Source organism: the organism of the source record quoted next, unplaced genomic scaffold (assembly GCF_019419815.1).
Source record: "Pyrus x bretschneideri cultivar Hongxiangsu unplaced genomic scaffold, Pyrus_bretschneideri_v1 Contig48, whole genome shotgun sequence".
Taxonomy (NCBI): Eukaryota; Viridiplantae; Streptophyta; class Magnoliopsida; order Rosales; family Rosaceae; genus Pyrus; species Pyrus x bretschneideri.
In genome coordinates, this window is record NW_025999785.1 from 2,462,087 (window position 1) to 2,478,291 (window position 16,205).

Consider the following 16,205-nt stretch of genomic DNA (forward strand, 5'->3'; position numbering starts at 1 on the left):
CTAAGCATATCACAGATTCACATTAGCAAAGAAAATAATCCATTAATTAGAGCGGAACCTTCTGTACGTTTATCTAACAAGTAAACATAAAATCTCTGCACATGTTAGAGCATAAAGGCATGAAGAATAGCTTGACTATAACCTTTAAATCTTCTTGGTAAGAGTCAACTGAATTCTAAAATCAATAATTTCTTTCTATACCATATACCACAAAACTAATTAGCCCCAGAAACTGGCTCCACTTAGAACTAGAGATTAGAGAAACCAAATGCTGGTGATTATTAAAGACACCTTTCTATATTTCAACAAGTTCAAAAGAATAATTCACTACGGGTTTCTTCTCATAGCTAGCAGTTACATGATGAAACACACGGTGAAGCATAAGGGGTTCTTTTACGAAAGAAAATCCTCGAGTATTGAGCCGCTAACATTTCAAAATAAGGAACTTTAACGAAAAGTTTTCGGTACTGTTTATTTTAACGAAAAACCATATTTTTACACTAAAAAGTCAATCATAGTATTATTCAGTTTACCCTTTATTTTGTCCTTATCGTTAAAACCCAAAGTTTTCAAACCCTTTTCATTAATTTTCCTTTCAAAATACACACACTCGGATGCGGTTGGTAAATATTAACATAAATATTAACACGTAAACAAGAGACAAAAACACACAACACAAATACCTGCTCCTAATTCCTAACCCAGGGAGACAAAAACACAGAACACAAAATATGCACACTTGATGTTTCACTACCCAGGGACACACCATTAGCATTATCATCTTTCATGTTTCTTCGTAAATCTTTGACGTCTCTATCAATGAGCATGAAGTGTGTTCTTTGTAACATTAGGAAATATATGCTCCTAATTCCTAACCCTAAAATTTGATTTAACACTAAAACTCCCACTTTCTAATTTAATTTTTCAAATTGAATAGAATTACAATACCAAAATCTTCAGATTAAGGCATTAAAGCCTGATTCTGACCTTAGAAAGAAGAAAAATAAAGAATTAAGAAAAGACAGATACATGGGTCAATCTGCAGCGTGTTGTGAGAAAAAAGAAAAGAGAGGCTACGGGAGAGGAGGAGGAGAGGATGAGGATGAAGAGGAAGGCTACGGGAAAGGGATGCTATGGTAGAGGATGCGGAGGAAGGCTACGGGAAAAGAAAGGCAGCAGCAGAGAAGATGGAAAGAAGATGATATAATTTTAGGATTTGTTTTATGATTTGGATGGTGTAAATATTGAAAAAGATAAGGGGTATTTTTGTTTTAAAATTTTAAAATTTTGTGTTCCACAAGAATGGAATGAGTTGTTCCAAGGGAAGATGAAACGAAAATTTAACTAAAATTCGTTACGTGGAATAGCGCATCCCACTATTTTTTACGCACCAAACGTGAAATGAGGTGTTCTGTCTCACTATGTTCTGTTTCATCCCACACACTATGTTCTGTTTCATCCCACATGCCAAACAGTACTTAGGAATAGAAAGAACTCTTCAGGCTCACTATGCCCTTCCATGACAATGGCCCGACTGCGTTGGGAGCTTATCGTCAAATTGGTTTTACTGTTTTAGGTTCTTGTACGGACTGGATCTGGATTCTATTATTCTCAAAATAAGTGTTATAATATTATTATGGATTATACTTTCTTCATTTTTAGTAAATAGGTCTTTCTCCATTAACGTGACATCATTTTAGTGTATAAACGTTATAATTGGAATTGCTCATTCATTTTATCATCTTTTAAAGATTATTTCTTGATGAATTCACTTAATTTGGAGACCGTTTAGTCATTCATATATGTTTATAGTTTTTTTTTTTTTTTTTTGAACAAAGTGTTTATTGTTTAATTACATGTTAAATTACTGAAGGAATTTTTATTATCGAGAAATGGAAGATTATTAAACACAATATATTTTTTTTAATATTTCACGATTTGTTACATTAATAGATTTCGAATAACGGTAACCCCCTTAACAATAATATTTTGAGCGGAAATGCAAAAATTATCCTACCATGCATTTGTTAGTGCAACAAGTTGGATGCCTACTAGGGCCAAAAATGCAAAGATACGTTTCTAGCATTTCGAACTGTCTACCTTATAAGCCTGTGTTTGGATTAACTATAGTTCACATGTTTCTATATTTTTTGGGTCAAAGTAATCCACCTGATTAAAGTAATAGTTTAATTAATTGGAAATTGAGTAAATGTGGTATAAATATTTTTCCAATAAACTGTATTATTGTGAGCGGATCTCCATCTTCACTTCGAGAAGTAAAATACATGTTATCAATGGCATAACTAATTTTTTCAATCCATGAAATATATGATATAAGAGATTAAAAATATTCAAGCTCCTCTTTTATTCGTTGGTTGTTAGTTGCAGATATAGCTAAGGTGTGATGATTTCTTATGTAATCTTTTCTTTTCTTTTGAGCTTATGCCCCGTTGTCAACCAAAAAAAAATCGTGACTCTCTCACTCATAAAAATAGTTCTACTAAGCACTCGTAGTTACTGTGACACTCCCACAAATATGAGTGAATTTCACATATTTTTAGCAAAAAACAAAAAAACAAAAAAAATCCTAGTTACCTAAATTATCCTTATTCAAATATATATATATATATATATATTTCATCACCGTTTCAACAAAATAAATCTTCAATAAGCTCGCCAGTCTCACTTCATAAATATATCGTTGTATTCTTTACGTTCCTCTGAAAGATTGAGTGTGTATGAGCCAATTCTTCTTCTCTCCTTCCTTGATTCTTTTTATGCTAAGACCTCTTTACAAGGATAATAATTAAGACCGGAGTTATAAAGTATCAAATTCACTATTTATGTCATTGTATCTTTGTAAAGAAAAATTTAAACAATGATTTAAAACGCTCTCTCCATACGCTCGAGGATGCAATCTCATATATAAGCAAAATATAATCTTCTCCAACGTCCACCCATGCAAACTTTCCCATTAAAACCCTTTCCCATAAACGTCAAATTCCCCTTCAACTCTCTCTCTCTCTCTCTCACACATATATACAACCCGAATGTACAAATGCTTGCTCCTTCACCAAACTATGTGAATATGGCTTCCAAGTTTTCTTCTTCCTCCTCCTCCTCCTCCTACGCCAAACGACGAGTAGTCCCCTCCGTTCTCTATCTAATTATTCTCTCTCTATTCTTCCTATGCCTAATTATCTCGTTTAACTTTCGTCCCACCAAGTCAAATAATTGCGCTACCATTCGAAACCAACAGGTTATCAAGAATGAAACCAAGAACGAAAGAAAGAACGTAGATTGGTTCGTTGCCATTTCCAAGCTATTCAAAATCAAGGGTAGAAAAATTAAGGTAGGTTTGGTCAACGTAGATGAACACATTCATAGTCAGCTCCATGGACTATCGGATGCAGAGGCAGTCTCAGTAGCATTCGAACGCGTAGCTAGGGATCGGAAATGGAAGGACTATTTTCCCGAATGGATAGATGAAGACGAGAAATGGGGGAAGCCGAAGTGTCCGGAAATCCCAATTCCTAAGCTGGAGCATTACGAGGGCATAGATGTGGTACTGGCCAAGGTTCCCTGTGGACCAAATGGGACGAGTGACAGGGAAGGGATTAGAGATGTGTTTAGGTTACAAGTTAACTTGATGGTGGCTAATCTAGTGGTGGGTAAAGGGTGGATGAAGCCCGATGCTCATCGGACGGTATACACTGTGTTTATCGGGGATTGTGGACCAATGGTGGAGATTTTCAGATGTGATGATCTTTTGATGCATAGAGGGAATTATTGGGTTTATAGGCCTAATATTGGGAGATTGAAACAAATTGTGCATATGCCTGTTGGATCTTGCCAAGTTGCCTCAGGTTATGTGGAAGCAGGTACTAATTAACTAACTATTTACTAGTTTAATCACAATTGATTTCTTCCTGCAGTTCCAACATACTTTCAGTCAGTTGATCGATTCTTAGTACTTTTGTAATGAAAATCAACTGATTGGTTATCGTTAATTAACATTTGATGATATGTGTACAGGATCTCCTAAGATTAGTGTCTAAGCAGGTTTTTTTTTTTTTTTTAATTTTTTTTTTCCTTCTGTAGGATTATGGTATTATAGCTTTGTTCCACTTGTATCATGAAATTTCAGTTTAGTTCACATCACCCCTAAACATTATTTAGTGCCAATGTCCTCTTGCCGTTGTCATGTCAATTATTCCATCAAATTGAGGGTTAGCTTCGTCCATTTTGTACAATAAACGCGTTATGTAGCAAAACTGTAAGTTTCAATTCTCCTTAATTGTTTTTTCGTCTCCTAACTCAATTATCAAAATTCTACGTATTTCTACTTTCTCATGGATGTACAATTTTGTTGACGTATATGCTCCTCAAAGTTTGTCATTTTCATTACTCATAATTGACTATTAACAGCAAAATTGTGACAAAATCGACGATTGGGGAAAAGGGAAGGGAAATTGAAAGTTTAGGGACGCTCAAAATCAAGCTGAAAATTTTAAGGACAAAGTGGAATAAGGTCGAAAGTTTAGAACATTGCAAAAGCTTTTAGTTAAAAGAAGGGGATTTAATTTAGGGGAGTAAAATCTCACACTTATAACTGTTCTATATGGTGCCACTTAATTAGAGTAAATTATATATATGTCCATCTAATTAATTGTTTAAAAATGTTCACAAATTATTTAGTCTGAGTAAATTATTTGAATATATTGTTGCAGGCAGAGAAATCTGGAGAAAATTCATGTTAGAAACAAGCTCATGGATTCCATACGAGGGACGTAGACTTGCCTATGTGACAATCCTGCACTCCTCAGAAGCCTATGTGTGTGGTGCAATAGCCCTAGCTCGAAGCATCAGGCAAACCAACTCCACCAAAGACCTAGTCCTTCTTGCAGATGACTTCATCACTCCCAAATCCATCCAAGGCCTAACCGCGGCAGGATGGAAGATCAAGCGAATCCAGAGAATCCGAAGCGCATTTGCTAAAAAAGGGTCGTACAACGAATGGAACTACAGCAAACTCCGCGTGTGGCAGCTCACGGAGTATGACAAGGTTATTTTCATTGACGCGGATCTTCTGGTCCTCAAGAACATAGATAGTTTCTTCGTGCACCAACAGTTGTCAGCCGTGGGGAATAACCGGGTGTTGTTCAACTCCGGCTTGATGGTTGTGGAGCCATCGAACTGCATGTTCGAATACCTAATGCAAAAAACATCCAAACTCGAGTCTTACAACGGCGGCGATCAGGGCTTTTTGAATGAGATTTTTACTTGGTGGCATAGGTTGCCTTGGAGGCTAAATGCACTAAAATGTTTCCATGGATCAAAAGGTGCAAATCATGAGATGGCTGAGGACCTTTATGCAATACATTACTTGGGGCTCAAGCCTTGGGCGTGTTACAGAGATTATGACTGCAACTGGGAAGGGTCTGAAAGAAGCGTTTTCGCGAGCGATTTGGCTCACGAGAAATGGTGGAAAGTGTATGATCAGATGCCACTGAAGCTGAAATCTTACTGTGGTTTGACGAAGAAGATGGATGAAAATTTGAAGACGAGGAGAGTGAAGGCAGCTAAGGCTAATTATTCTGATGGACATTGGAAAATTGTGATTAAGGACCCCAGACAACATCATTTGTATACATAGCCCTTGCTTTTATTTTAATTTTTGGTGTGTAACTTTATGTAATTGTGTTCTTTTTTTTCATGATTTGAGTTGATTAGTGCCTTGGCAAGTGGATTGTGAAATTTAAACATATGAATATGAGAAGCAGTATTTATATTTTGTTCGAAAAACCGAGTGCAGTGGTGTTTTAAAATTCGTACAACCGACTTTACTTAGTGGAATGAAACTTTGTCGTTGTTGATCAATTTCCATTACATTGAAACCAATGAACTACATTAGCTACCAAAAGCTAACACAAGGATTATAGCGAAACGTATTATTCATCTACTATTTCATTTAGCTACATTTGTTCTTGTAAACTATAGCCAAACATAATGATAAAATTGTTGAATCAAAGACACAATGATTAAATTAACTAAATTAGTAACCTTACTTTTATTTACTTTATAAGTAATGAGGAAATTTGTATACAATCAATGTTCAACTTAAATCACACATATTTTCAAAATTTTCAACTTAAATCTTGGATGCATTGTGAATTAGAAAATAAAGTTTTAACCAGGCAACCATCATGACATATGCTCCCATTATCTCATTTATAATATAAAGCAATCCGACCAAACCATGGCTTACCTAGTAACTTTCCGACCATCATCACTTCCTCATCTTTTGTTTTAAAAAGTATAAAAGATAGAGATTAGAACTATAGACATTTTTCGAATATTTGATATCAAAGAAAATACGTCAATTGTGTTGTGTAACTTGCATTAAACAAATTCACTGCTATATGACGTTGTAGTCCAATAGTGTACTGTTATGTTGATAAACTTACACGTGACATTGTATGATTTAAAATACCGCAATGACGACGAAACAGTTTTACGTAAGACCTCTTGTTGGGAGACAGAAGGAATAAAACTTAACTACATGGTACAATTTTATCAAAAGAATAAACTATATAGTACAAATTACAAAGTCTACAACATGTAATTTCCTCTATTTTGGCCCTAGCCAACAGAAGATTTCAGTGCATATTATTTTATTTTCATTTGTTATTATTATTTTTCAAAAAACTCCTCCACCTTTTTCCCTCCTCCCTCTCTCTCTCTCTCTCTCTCCCCTCCCAAGTTTCTCACTCTACTCTGCCGACCAAATGAAACCCCAAATCAACAGCAGAACGTGAACGCTCTCTCAATCAAACCACACAAACACTCGCAGAAGGGAAATGCAAGAAATTTTCGGATCAGTTCGCCGATCACTGGTGTTCCGCCCAGCATCGGACAATGAAGACTCCCAAGGAGGAACCCTAGTCGACAAGATCAATTCCTGCATTCGGAAATCCAGAGTCTTCTCCAAGCCCTCTCCGCCGCTTCCATTGCCGGCAATGGCGAAGGAAAACGCTCCTCCGATCCGGTGGCGGAAGGGCGAGTTGATCGGCTGCGGTGCCTTTGGGCGTGTTTACATGGGCATGAATCTTGATTCCGGAGAGCTTCTTGCGGTGAAACAGGTCCACTTTTTTGTTCTATTGAGTTTTCTGCTGCTTTTGGCGTTATTTCTAGGCTCTGAAGTTTGTGTTTTGTTTTTTTGTTTTTTTTTCGGTTGTTAATTCCATCTGGGTTGTGTTAATTTGTTCGGCGTTTTGGTTGACTTTTTGCTTTGGGGTTTTAAGCTTGATTTTATATGGATTTTGATCTGGAGGTGGTGCTGGAGCTGGTTCTAATCATGATTGGATTTTCCCCCAATTTTCGTTTCGGAGTTGATTTTCGTTTTTGATATTTGGTTTAGGCTAAATATTGAGTTTGTTTTTTGATCATTTTGGAGTATTCAATTTACTAGTTTCATAGCTAGATCAGTCTGGTATTTGGTTCAGAGTATATTTTTGAATGTTTGTTGGTTGTTTTGCAGGTTCTGATTGCGGCAAATGGCGCTTCAAAGGAGAAAGCACAGGTCTGAATTGAACTCGTCTTACTGCAATTATAAGATTTTAGAGTTATATATGCCGTTGGTCATGATGATTGTGATGGATCAGTGTCGACTCTTTACCACCTCTTACTTCCTTTAATGCACTTGAAAAGTTGGATGAGGTCATAGGCAGGATCCTAGAATTTTGGAGAGTTTTTGAAGATGGTTAGTTTTCAGACCCATTGTTGCTAACTTGCTATAGAAGGAAGCATAAATCCATTCTGGTGTATGCCCAGGACGCGTCGAGTCTTGGGTGTCATTGAGGGTGTTGGAGAGCGAGCATAAGTGTCACTGTAAAGTGTGTGAGCCTTGAGGTGCACATAGGATGTGATTGTGGTGGATAGCTGCCCTCTATATTAGATGTTTGTTCACATTTATGAGTGAATTTCAGGTGCATGAGGCGTATGAGTGGATGTTGTGTATGAAGTGTAATGTCTTCTGATCTATATATCACTGCTTTTTACATTTAACTTTCAGCAACAGAATTTAGTATTTTTTGGACATCTGAAACATTTTCTGAAGTTTTTCTTAGTATTACAGTTGATATCTTATCATTTTAGTTGCTTATAATTTGCTGATTAATGGTTTTAATGCTACAAGTAGGCTCACATCAAGGAGCTTGAGGAAGAAGTAAAGCTTCTGAAGAATCTGTCTCATCCAAACATTGTTGTGAGTAGTACTGCCTTGTATCTTATCAACTCTTGAAGTCCTACACTTTTCTGACCCTGTAGCATGTACTTTGTTTTGGATTTTAGAGATATTTAGGTACAGTGAGGGAGGACGATACCTTGAATATTCTGTTGGAATTTGTCCCTGGTGGATCCATATCATCACTTTTGGGGAAATTTGGATCTTTCCCTGAGGCAGTAAGTTCTTGCCAGCTAACTTTGTATTCAGTAGGTGTTTTGAATGCTAAAGTTTAACAATCTTTTTGAGCAGGTAATACAAACATATACCAAGCAGTTGCTATTGGGACTAGAATATTTACACAAAAATGGAATCATGCACAGGGACATTAAGGTAGGTATTCCACCTTAACTGTGAGTGGTATGCAACCATGCATGTACAAGAATGTTTCTAGACTCTACCTTAACTTTTCCTTGTAAGTGGCTAATATGCATCTCGTTTTAACTTTCAGGGAGCAAATATCCTTGTTGATAATAAAGGATGCATCAAACTTGCGGATTTTGGGGCATCCAAACAGGTCGTCGAGCTGGTACAAAAACTTATTTTCCTTCCTTTCTCTTCAGATGTGCAGTACTTTTTATGCATGGTTACTTATAATGCATCTCCTATTGAATTGAGAGGTGCTTTGTTGCAGGCAACCATTTCTGGTGCTAAGTCTATGAAGGGTACACCATACTGGATGGCTCCTGAAGTTATTCTCCAGACCGGTCATAGCTTGTATGCACAATTATTACCGTTTAACATCTACTTGATTTCAAGCATGTTATTCGATCATGCTGGCGCTTCTTCCTAGATAGTGATAATAAATTTACATTATGTATTCTATTCTGGATAACTAAAGAATACTGATATATAAGAATAACTGTCCAGCTCTGCTGATATATGGAGTGTTGGATGTACTGTGATTGAGATGGCCACTGGAAAGCCTCCTTGGAGCCAACAGTACCAAGAGGTAATTATTCTGCTAACTCTTTATTTTCTTAAGAAAGTTTTCCCCTTGCTTGTTACACTAATGGCATGTGTTTCTAGGTTGCTGCTCTCTTTCATATAGGGACAACAAAGTCTCATCCACCAATCCCTGAGCACCTATCCTTTGAGGCGAAAGATTTTTTGCTAAAATGTCTGCAAAAGTATGCTACTGATCTTGTTTTCTTTAAATGTTGCAATTACCCATTCCGTTTAATCCATAAATATATTTCTTGTGTAATAATCAACTTACCACTCGAGTATTTATTTGTTCTGAATTTATGTTTACCTTGGTCCTATGGCAGGGAACCGCATTTGAGGTCAGTTGCATCTGAGTTGCTTCAGGTAAATTAAAATTCATTAAGTTTTCGTTCTTGTATTAGAGTTCCTTTTCCTGTAATACATGTTGCACATCTTCTACTTCCACTACAATTTGTTTGTTGCTTTTGACTGACGATGCTCCCTTCAATCCTATCAAGTTCTTACACTTTTTCAACTACATGCAGCATCCATTCGTAACTGGGCAGAATATGGAATCAGATCCTATTTTTTGTACTTCTGTCATGGTAATGAGTGAGATGTTAAATAATGTCGTGTTTGTTTTTCACCATTTAAATCATTTTAGTGACACTTAATTTGCTATCATCAGGAAGATTCAGAACTCCAATCTCCATCGTATTCTCCAAACCTGCACACCTTGTAAGTATTACAATTATGCTTCTTTGGAACTTGTAAAATAGAAACTTTTTGCTAATGATTTTTCGGAGGATTTTGACATGGTAGCATCAATTTTGTTGCCAGCGAGATGTCAACTTGCCCAGATTCGGATGATTTGTGTAATTTGGGCAGTTTGCAACACTCAACTATAAATCCTAACAAGTTGCTGGAAAGTAGAGCCACTTGGGGAAGAAACAGCAATGATGATGATATGTGTCAGATTGATGACAAAGATGATACTATGGTGGGCGAAGTAAAGCTCAGTTCTTCTTTGATGCTTGACAACATCAAGGTACATGAATTTGTGAGTTAGATAAGTTTTAAGCACTCAAGAAATTCAGAAACTAACTGTTTGCATGCTATTCTGTTATGCTAGAGCTTTAACCCAATGTGTGAACCCACTGATGATGAGTTGGTGTGCAAGTTTGGTGGAAGTTTACAAACCGAACAAAATGGAATGGATCTGGGTCTGGATACCAATCACCAAACTGATTTTCCTGCGGGTAACTCTGGAACAATTGGAGAGGGAGAAAAAGATTTTTCATTTCCTTGTGGAACATCACTTGCGGAGGAAGACGATATACTTACTGAATCAAAAATCACAGCTTTTCTGGATGAGAAGGTACAGTTTTGGTTGGAGTCAGTATTAGGTGTCTTCTATGTTTGTGATATTATGCTTTTGTAAATTTTGGTTTGGACTTGATTATTTCTGAACTGTGCTGTTTTTCCAAATCTCAGGCCCTAGAACTTAAAAAGCTGCAAACGCCATTATTTGAAGAGTTCTACAACAGCTTGAATGTAATTTGCTCTCCAAATTTTGTGGATAACTCGCCTGATGAACCTACCTCAAGGTACTTGAAATTACCTCCCAAAAGTAGATCACCCAGTAGGGGAGTAGCTGATGCTCTTAGTACTGGAAGCCCTGGGAGTAATGGCAGGCTGGTTTCAAATATTGGTAATGCAAATGTTCAAACTGCACACGACATGCCATCACCTCCATGCAGTCAGCAAGAGCCAGGCAGTCCAAGGTTAGTTCATGTCATTTCTTTTCTGTTTCCTCTCTCTACCCTTTTGAGTAATCTGATATATGATACTTCTCACAGTATGAGCTCCTCTGAGAGAGAGAGGAAGTGGAAAGAAGAGCTTGATCTAGAGCTTGCGAGAAAGCGAGGTAGAGTTTACTTTTTCCTCGTGTGGTTTCTAATTCCAACTATATAGGGTTATTATAGCAACTGTCTTTTGTGCTCCGTCATTTCGGTTAAAGTTTGAAGGACTGTCAGCATTCTGCTTACAGCCATTTAAGATTTTATGTTGATTGGCGTAATAGTCCTGAAGTTGTGGGATTTTGATTTGCCCACGAAGATTATATCTCTGTACTGTTAACATATCTTGTCTGAAGTTTAGTTGTACAAATGACAAACATGTAAACCAACAAACCATCCTATATGTTATTCAACCGTCACTTAACTAAAATGATTTTATCAAATTTCTTGTTTTTGCAGAGATGATGCGCCAAGCAGGTGTAGGAGGGAAAACATTATCTCCGAAGGATCGAGGTTTAAATCGGCAGAGAGAGCGAACTAGGTTTGCATCACCAGGCAAATGACTTAGAAGTCAGTCATAGCTTCCTGTTGAGAATTCATCTTTGGATTGGAGTTTGGTTCATAGCAGTAAATGTCTGTGGTGCTCCGGCTTTTCAAAATCCAGTTCCACATGGAAACAGCAGTGCTGCAGCATCTGATTCGTCCAATTCAATTTCTCTTTGTGCAACCACCTATAGTGGTATTGCTTGTATGTCCTATCAAAGGCCAAGCTAGTGTAAGCATGCCTGTATATTCTTTTTGGGGCGGGCGAATTATTCATGTTTTCATGTTTGGTATCCGGTGAATAGAAATTGTATTATTGATTTAGTAATCTGGAACTTATGGCACATGATATATAGATTGCCACTTTTGATGTGTGTTTCTGATTGTTGTGATTAATAACGGTTTATGTTTGTAGTAATCTCTGTCTTTCTCTCTCTGAGTAGTTACATTGGAACGAAATAGGGTAACACAGTAACTACTAACTACCCAGAAACAAAGAAAGAAGAGCCTACGAAAGGCCACCATAAGTGTGATCTCCGGAGGAACAGCCAAGTCACCAATAATAACTTGGTGGACAATGAGGTAGCATTTGGTATGCAGATGGGACAGAATGGCATGGAGGTTCCATGCTATGTTTGGTGTACGCTCAGGCTGAAATGGAACGAAAGATTAAATAACAATCATACCCATCCACTCCGACGAGTTTGACCTTACCTAAGCCATCGCGGACGAGTTCAACGTCATCCCTCATATCTTCCGCCTAATCCTTGCCATCCCATCCCTCAAGTGACAGCGTCGGCCATGGCCTTTCGCCGGATTTCCTTGGTACCCTTATGTTCTTCTTGTTTGTTTCCCCAGAAAATTTCCTCTCTTTAGCTTTTTGAGGAACCTTTTATCCGATCTGGATGTTCTTCGTTTTGCTATTTTTCTTCTTTGAATATAGAAATCAAACGCAAAGAAAATTGCTTTTTGTTGGGTTTTTATCATTCAGTTTCTCGGAAAATTTGAAGTGCGATTACAGAAACTTGTTTGCTCGGAAAAACAAGAGAACTCAGTTTTGGAGTTGATCTGTTGAGGTAAATTTCGATTTTTAATGAATATTTTATGCTAATTGTGTAGAAATGGAGAGATCTCTGGAATTTTGATTATTTTTGAAGTGAAATTAATGAAAAAAGGAGGGGTATTGTTGTCCAAAAAGTTATAATTTTATGTTCCATGGGCTAGAACAAGTCGTTGCAGGGGGGAGGGTGGCACGAAAGTTTGACTAAAATCCGTTCCACGGAAGGCAAATTGGCACACCAAACATGAAATGAGTGCGTCCCGTCCCACTACATTTCATCACATCCCACATACCAAACGGTACCTCAGACCGTCCTTGTTCAGAACCAAATCAAGGAGAGTGGTGCTCTATTGACCCAACAAAAATGCTCCACAATCCGCAATTCAGAAAGCAAAGCAACAGTGAGCCGCACCATTAACTTCGCGTCTAGGCCCCTCCAAACTTCCAACAAATCCTCGGAAAGGTGTTGCTCAGATACGACTTTTAACAAGAGAGGATAGATAGAGTGGGCACCCATCTTTTGATGTTACCATTCAGGCATTTGGTTACGGTCCCCTGGCTCAGGTGATGGTGGTAAGGACACTCTTAATATCGAAATTGTAAAAAGTTTAACATACGAATACAACCAATAGTGAGGGATGGGGAATCAAAATTAGGACCTCGAGTGTGGAGGCAAAAGCTCTTAAACAACATAACGTCTCCAAAAAAAAAAAAAAAAAAAAATTCGAACTTATTGAATATCACTCGAAAGTCAAATCTTGTACATGAAAAAATGGATGACAAATTCACACTCATAAGCGAAAAATGAACAATGAAATTTTGAGACTATGGACATTGAGAAAATATCTGAAACACCAAAAGAATCAAACCAAACCACCAATCTATGCATAAACATATTTCAAATTCTCCGAGCTGAAAGTCCCAATGGCACTGAGCAAGTCGGACGCTGTTTCAAACCATGCATTAATAGTGCTCCCTCACTACTCTTCTGCACACTCTTTCTGCTCTTCAATGGTGACACCAACCTAGTTGCCAATCTTGACGGCGAAAATGACCTGCGAAGTTTTGAAGCAGTTGACATCTTCGGTGACCTCTTGGCTTTCGTTGGAGACAGAGAAGAAACCAATGGAGGGCTCTTGATCTTGATCTGAAACTTGGAAGGTGAAGGAAACTTCGAAGCAGAAGTGGGGGACTTGATCAAGAACTTGTGCGGAGTCTGAATCCTTGGCCTATCATTGTTACAATCGTTTCTGCCAATGACCGGTGACCTTGTTCTGCAGAACTTCTGCTGCTGAGAAGAATCTGAAGCCGAAAACAAAGGGTTGGGAAACAGCACACTTTTTTTAGCCCATGGCCTATTTTTCGGAGATACTCTGTTTGCCACGTATCTGTTGTTTTCTTTCTCTATTTCTCTCTTGTGTGGAGGTGAGACCTTGAAATTGATCCGGGAACGAGCCCGTTGCAGTACCGGGGAACCGGATTCTGATCGAGTGGATTGAGACTTGTTGTGCTTCTCCTTCTTTCTTCTGGCCCTGAGCTCTGTGTTTTCAGGGTTCTGCTTTTGTTTCCTCTGTTGTGTCATTGGGGTTGTGGGGTCTTCGGAAGTGGTTTTCTTTGTTTTGTTGCCAACTGCTGCTATTATTTCTCTCGCAAATTGGCTTGCTTGTAGAATTTCTCCGACGGTTTCACCGACCAGCATTGCCGGCAAGGACATTCTCTGCCACTCCCCTGAATTCAATAGCAATGAAGTTACTACCTAATTCAAAAAAATTCTTGCTTATGTTTGGTTTCCAAGAACAGGTTACAAAGGAAAGAAAGAAATTTCGTAGACGTGGATTAGGTTAGTTGGACGTTACAGTGTGGCAAACATATTTGTACCGAAGAGCTATAATAGCCCTCCTGTGGATTAAAGCAGTTTAGAATGTCGTATTTTCAAAAACAAAAGTTTCAGATTTTGAACCTAAACTCAATTGTGTTCTTTGAGAAAAGTGAAGAATAAAGTTCATGTCAGAAAATCCATTTGGCCATATATCTATGATTTTAGGGGGAGAGAGAGAGAGAGAGAGAGAGAGAGAGAGATACCTCCTGCCTTTGCTGGAAACTTGCCAACAGGAGATTTTCTAGGGGCTGAGCCTTTAATCCTGCATAAATCAAAAGACCCATTTCAGTTCCAATATCAGAACTGACCAAAACTAATCAAAAACTTCAAATCCAAGCAAAAGCTGGGATTTTTTGTTCCTGGTTTGTACAAATCAAATTCAAATCAGATTCTGAATTACCTTGCAGTTTCTTGTTTGCATCGGAGGCTAGTCCTGAGATAGCCTCTAGTACTCCGAGGGCTGAGACTCACTCCTGAGATCACCTTCGTACCGCCCGAAACTGTGTACTGCAGCTCCTGCAACCGAGCCATACATCTATCCACCTTCACAAACCCACATAGCAACACAAACCCATTAGTCCAAAACACAAGAAATCCCATCAGAGAGATTCAAATTCCTCAAAACACAGATGCTCTGCGCCGAGGAAATGAAGGAAAGGCAGAAAACAAAACTTTCAAATTCTTGGTTTTCTTTTCTTTCTATGAAAAATTTTAATTCATCTATCCAACTTCACGAACCCACAAAATTACAGAAACCCATTGCTCCAAACCACATGAAAATCCACAAGATATTCAAATTCCGCCAAAGTTCGATGCCAGAGTTACAAAGAACTGAACTTTCAACTCCGAGTTCTTGAACTCCAAGAAAAAAATTGAAGTAGCTCACCTTCTTCACTGTTTCTCTGAGGAGAAGAGGATTGAGAGGGGCTACCATTTTTCTCTGCTTTGGTGGGGTTTTTGCAACCATTTTTTACTTAAGACACGAGAGAAAAACACTTAGTGGGAAGTGGGTCTCCAAGATCTCTCTCTCTCTCTCTCTCTCTCTCTCTCTTTCTGCTTCTTTCTCTTTGGTTTCGCTTTTGGCCTTCGCAGTTTGTCTTCCTCAGTGAAGAAGTCAAACCGAGATGGAAGCAGCAACACTTTTGGTAACGGATCCTTTGTTTAAGTTCCTGTTTTGGTGTCCAACGGTCGAATTTATCCAACCAAACGCACGCAAACGGCCACTTTTCATTTATTTTCAATTTTAATGGGAACCTTTGATTGCGTATTTAGATCTAACGGTCAGTACGCTTTGTTACTTTTACTTATCGTGTACAGCTGCACCCCAACCCGGATCCTCTCCGGATTCTCTTTGTGAGGATTTCGGAGATCTGTCAATCTTATCCGTTCATCGTACATCGTGCGGTTAGAAATTATTTTAAATATTTTTATTTAAAATTAAACATAAACAGTACTTGACAAAAAATGACCGCACAATATATAATGAACAAACATGATTTACGGATCCTCAAGATCCTCACCAAAAGAATCCGGAAAGGATCCTGTTGGCGTGAACACCCATGAACACCATGTACGATCAATTCATTTTTCCACGCATGATTGATGTGTACTTGGTCCAAGATGCAAATGCATGTGTAAGTCTTAGATCATGAGGTCTGGTTTCGTATTTTGTTCAACTACCTATTAAGTTGTATATATTATCATAATTCACTT

The 16,205-nt window shown here is 38.0% G+C and overlaps 3 protein-coding genes across 4 annotated transcripts; 2 read left to right on the top strand and 1 right to left on the bottom strand.

The window, feature by feature from the left end:
* The first annotated feature begins 3,088 nt into the window (after positions 1 to 3,088).
* LOC125470004 (putative UDP-glucuronate:xylan alpha-glucuronosyltransferase 5) lies at positions 3,089 to 5,656 on the top strand. Its single transcript, XM_048568324.1, has 2 exons — positions 3,089 to 3,881; positions 4,731 to 5,656. The coding sequence occupies exons 1-2, from the start codon at positions 3,089 to 3,091 to the stop codon at positions 5,654 to 5,656; spliced, it is 1,719 nt and encodes a 572-aa protein (XP_048424281.1).
* Positions 5,657 to 6,699: 1,043 nt separating this feature from the next.
* On the top strand, positions 6,700 to 11,929 carry LOC125470068 (mitogen-activated protein kinase kinase kinase NPK1-like). 2 transcript variants are annotated; one of them, XM_048568506.1, is made up of 17 exons: positions 6,700 to 7,142; positions 7,541 to 7,582; positions 8,201 to 8,266; positions 8,353 to 8,463; positions 8,537 to 8,617; positions 8,736 to 8,801; positions 8,919 to 9,001; positions 9,155 to 9,236; positions 9,314 to 9,414; positions 9,556 to 9,595; positions 9,757 to 9,816; positions 9,900 to 9,949; positions 10,052 to 10,259; positions 10,344 to 10,589; positions 10,706 to 10,995; positions 11,071 to 11,138; positions 11,470 to 11,929. In XM_048568506.1, exons 1-17 carry the CDS (start codon positions 6,861 to 6,863, stop codon positions 11,571 to 11,573), a joined length of 1,980 nt encoding a protein of 659 aa, XP_048424463.1. In that variant the 5' UTR covers positions 6,700 to 6,860; the 3' UTR covers positions 11,574 to 11,929. The 2 variants fall into 2 exon arrangements, with proteins under 2 accessions (XP_048424463.1, XP_048424462.1); XM_048568505.1 differs by having other exon boundaries at positions 6,701 to 7,142; positions 8,736 to 8,813.
* Positions 11,930 to 13,326: 1,397 nt separating this feature from the next.
* On the bottom strand, positions 13,327 to 15,614 carry LOC125470069 (probable microtubule-binding protein TANGLED). Its single transcript, XM_048568507.1, has 4 exons — positions 15,379 to 15,614; positions 14,893 to 15,035; positions 14,696 to 14,754; positions 13,327 to 14,341 (listed from the first exon to the last, which is right to left on the bottom strand). Exons 1-4 carry the CDS (start codon positions 15,457 to 15,459, stop codon positions 13,512 to 13,514), a joined length of 1,113 nt encoding a protein of 370 aa, XP_048424464.1. The 5' UTR covers positions 15,460 to 15,614; the 3' UTR covers positions 13,327 to 13,511.
* Positions 15,615 to 16,205: the final 591 nt, after the last annotated feature.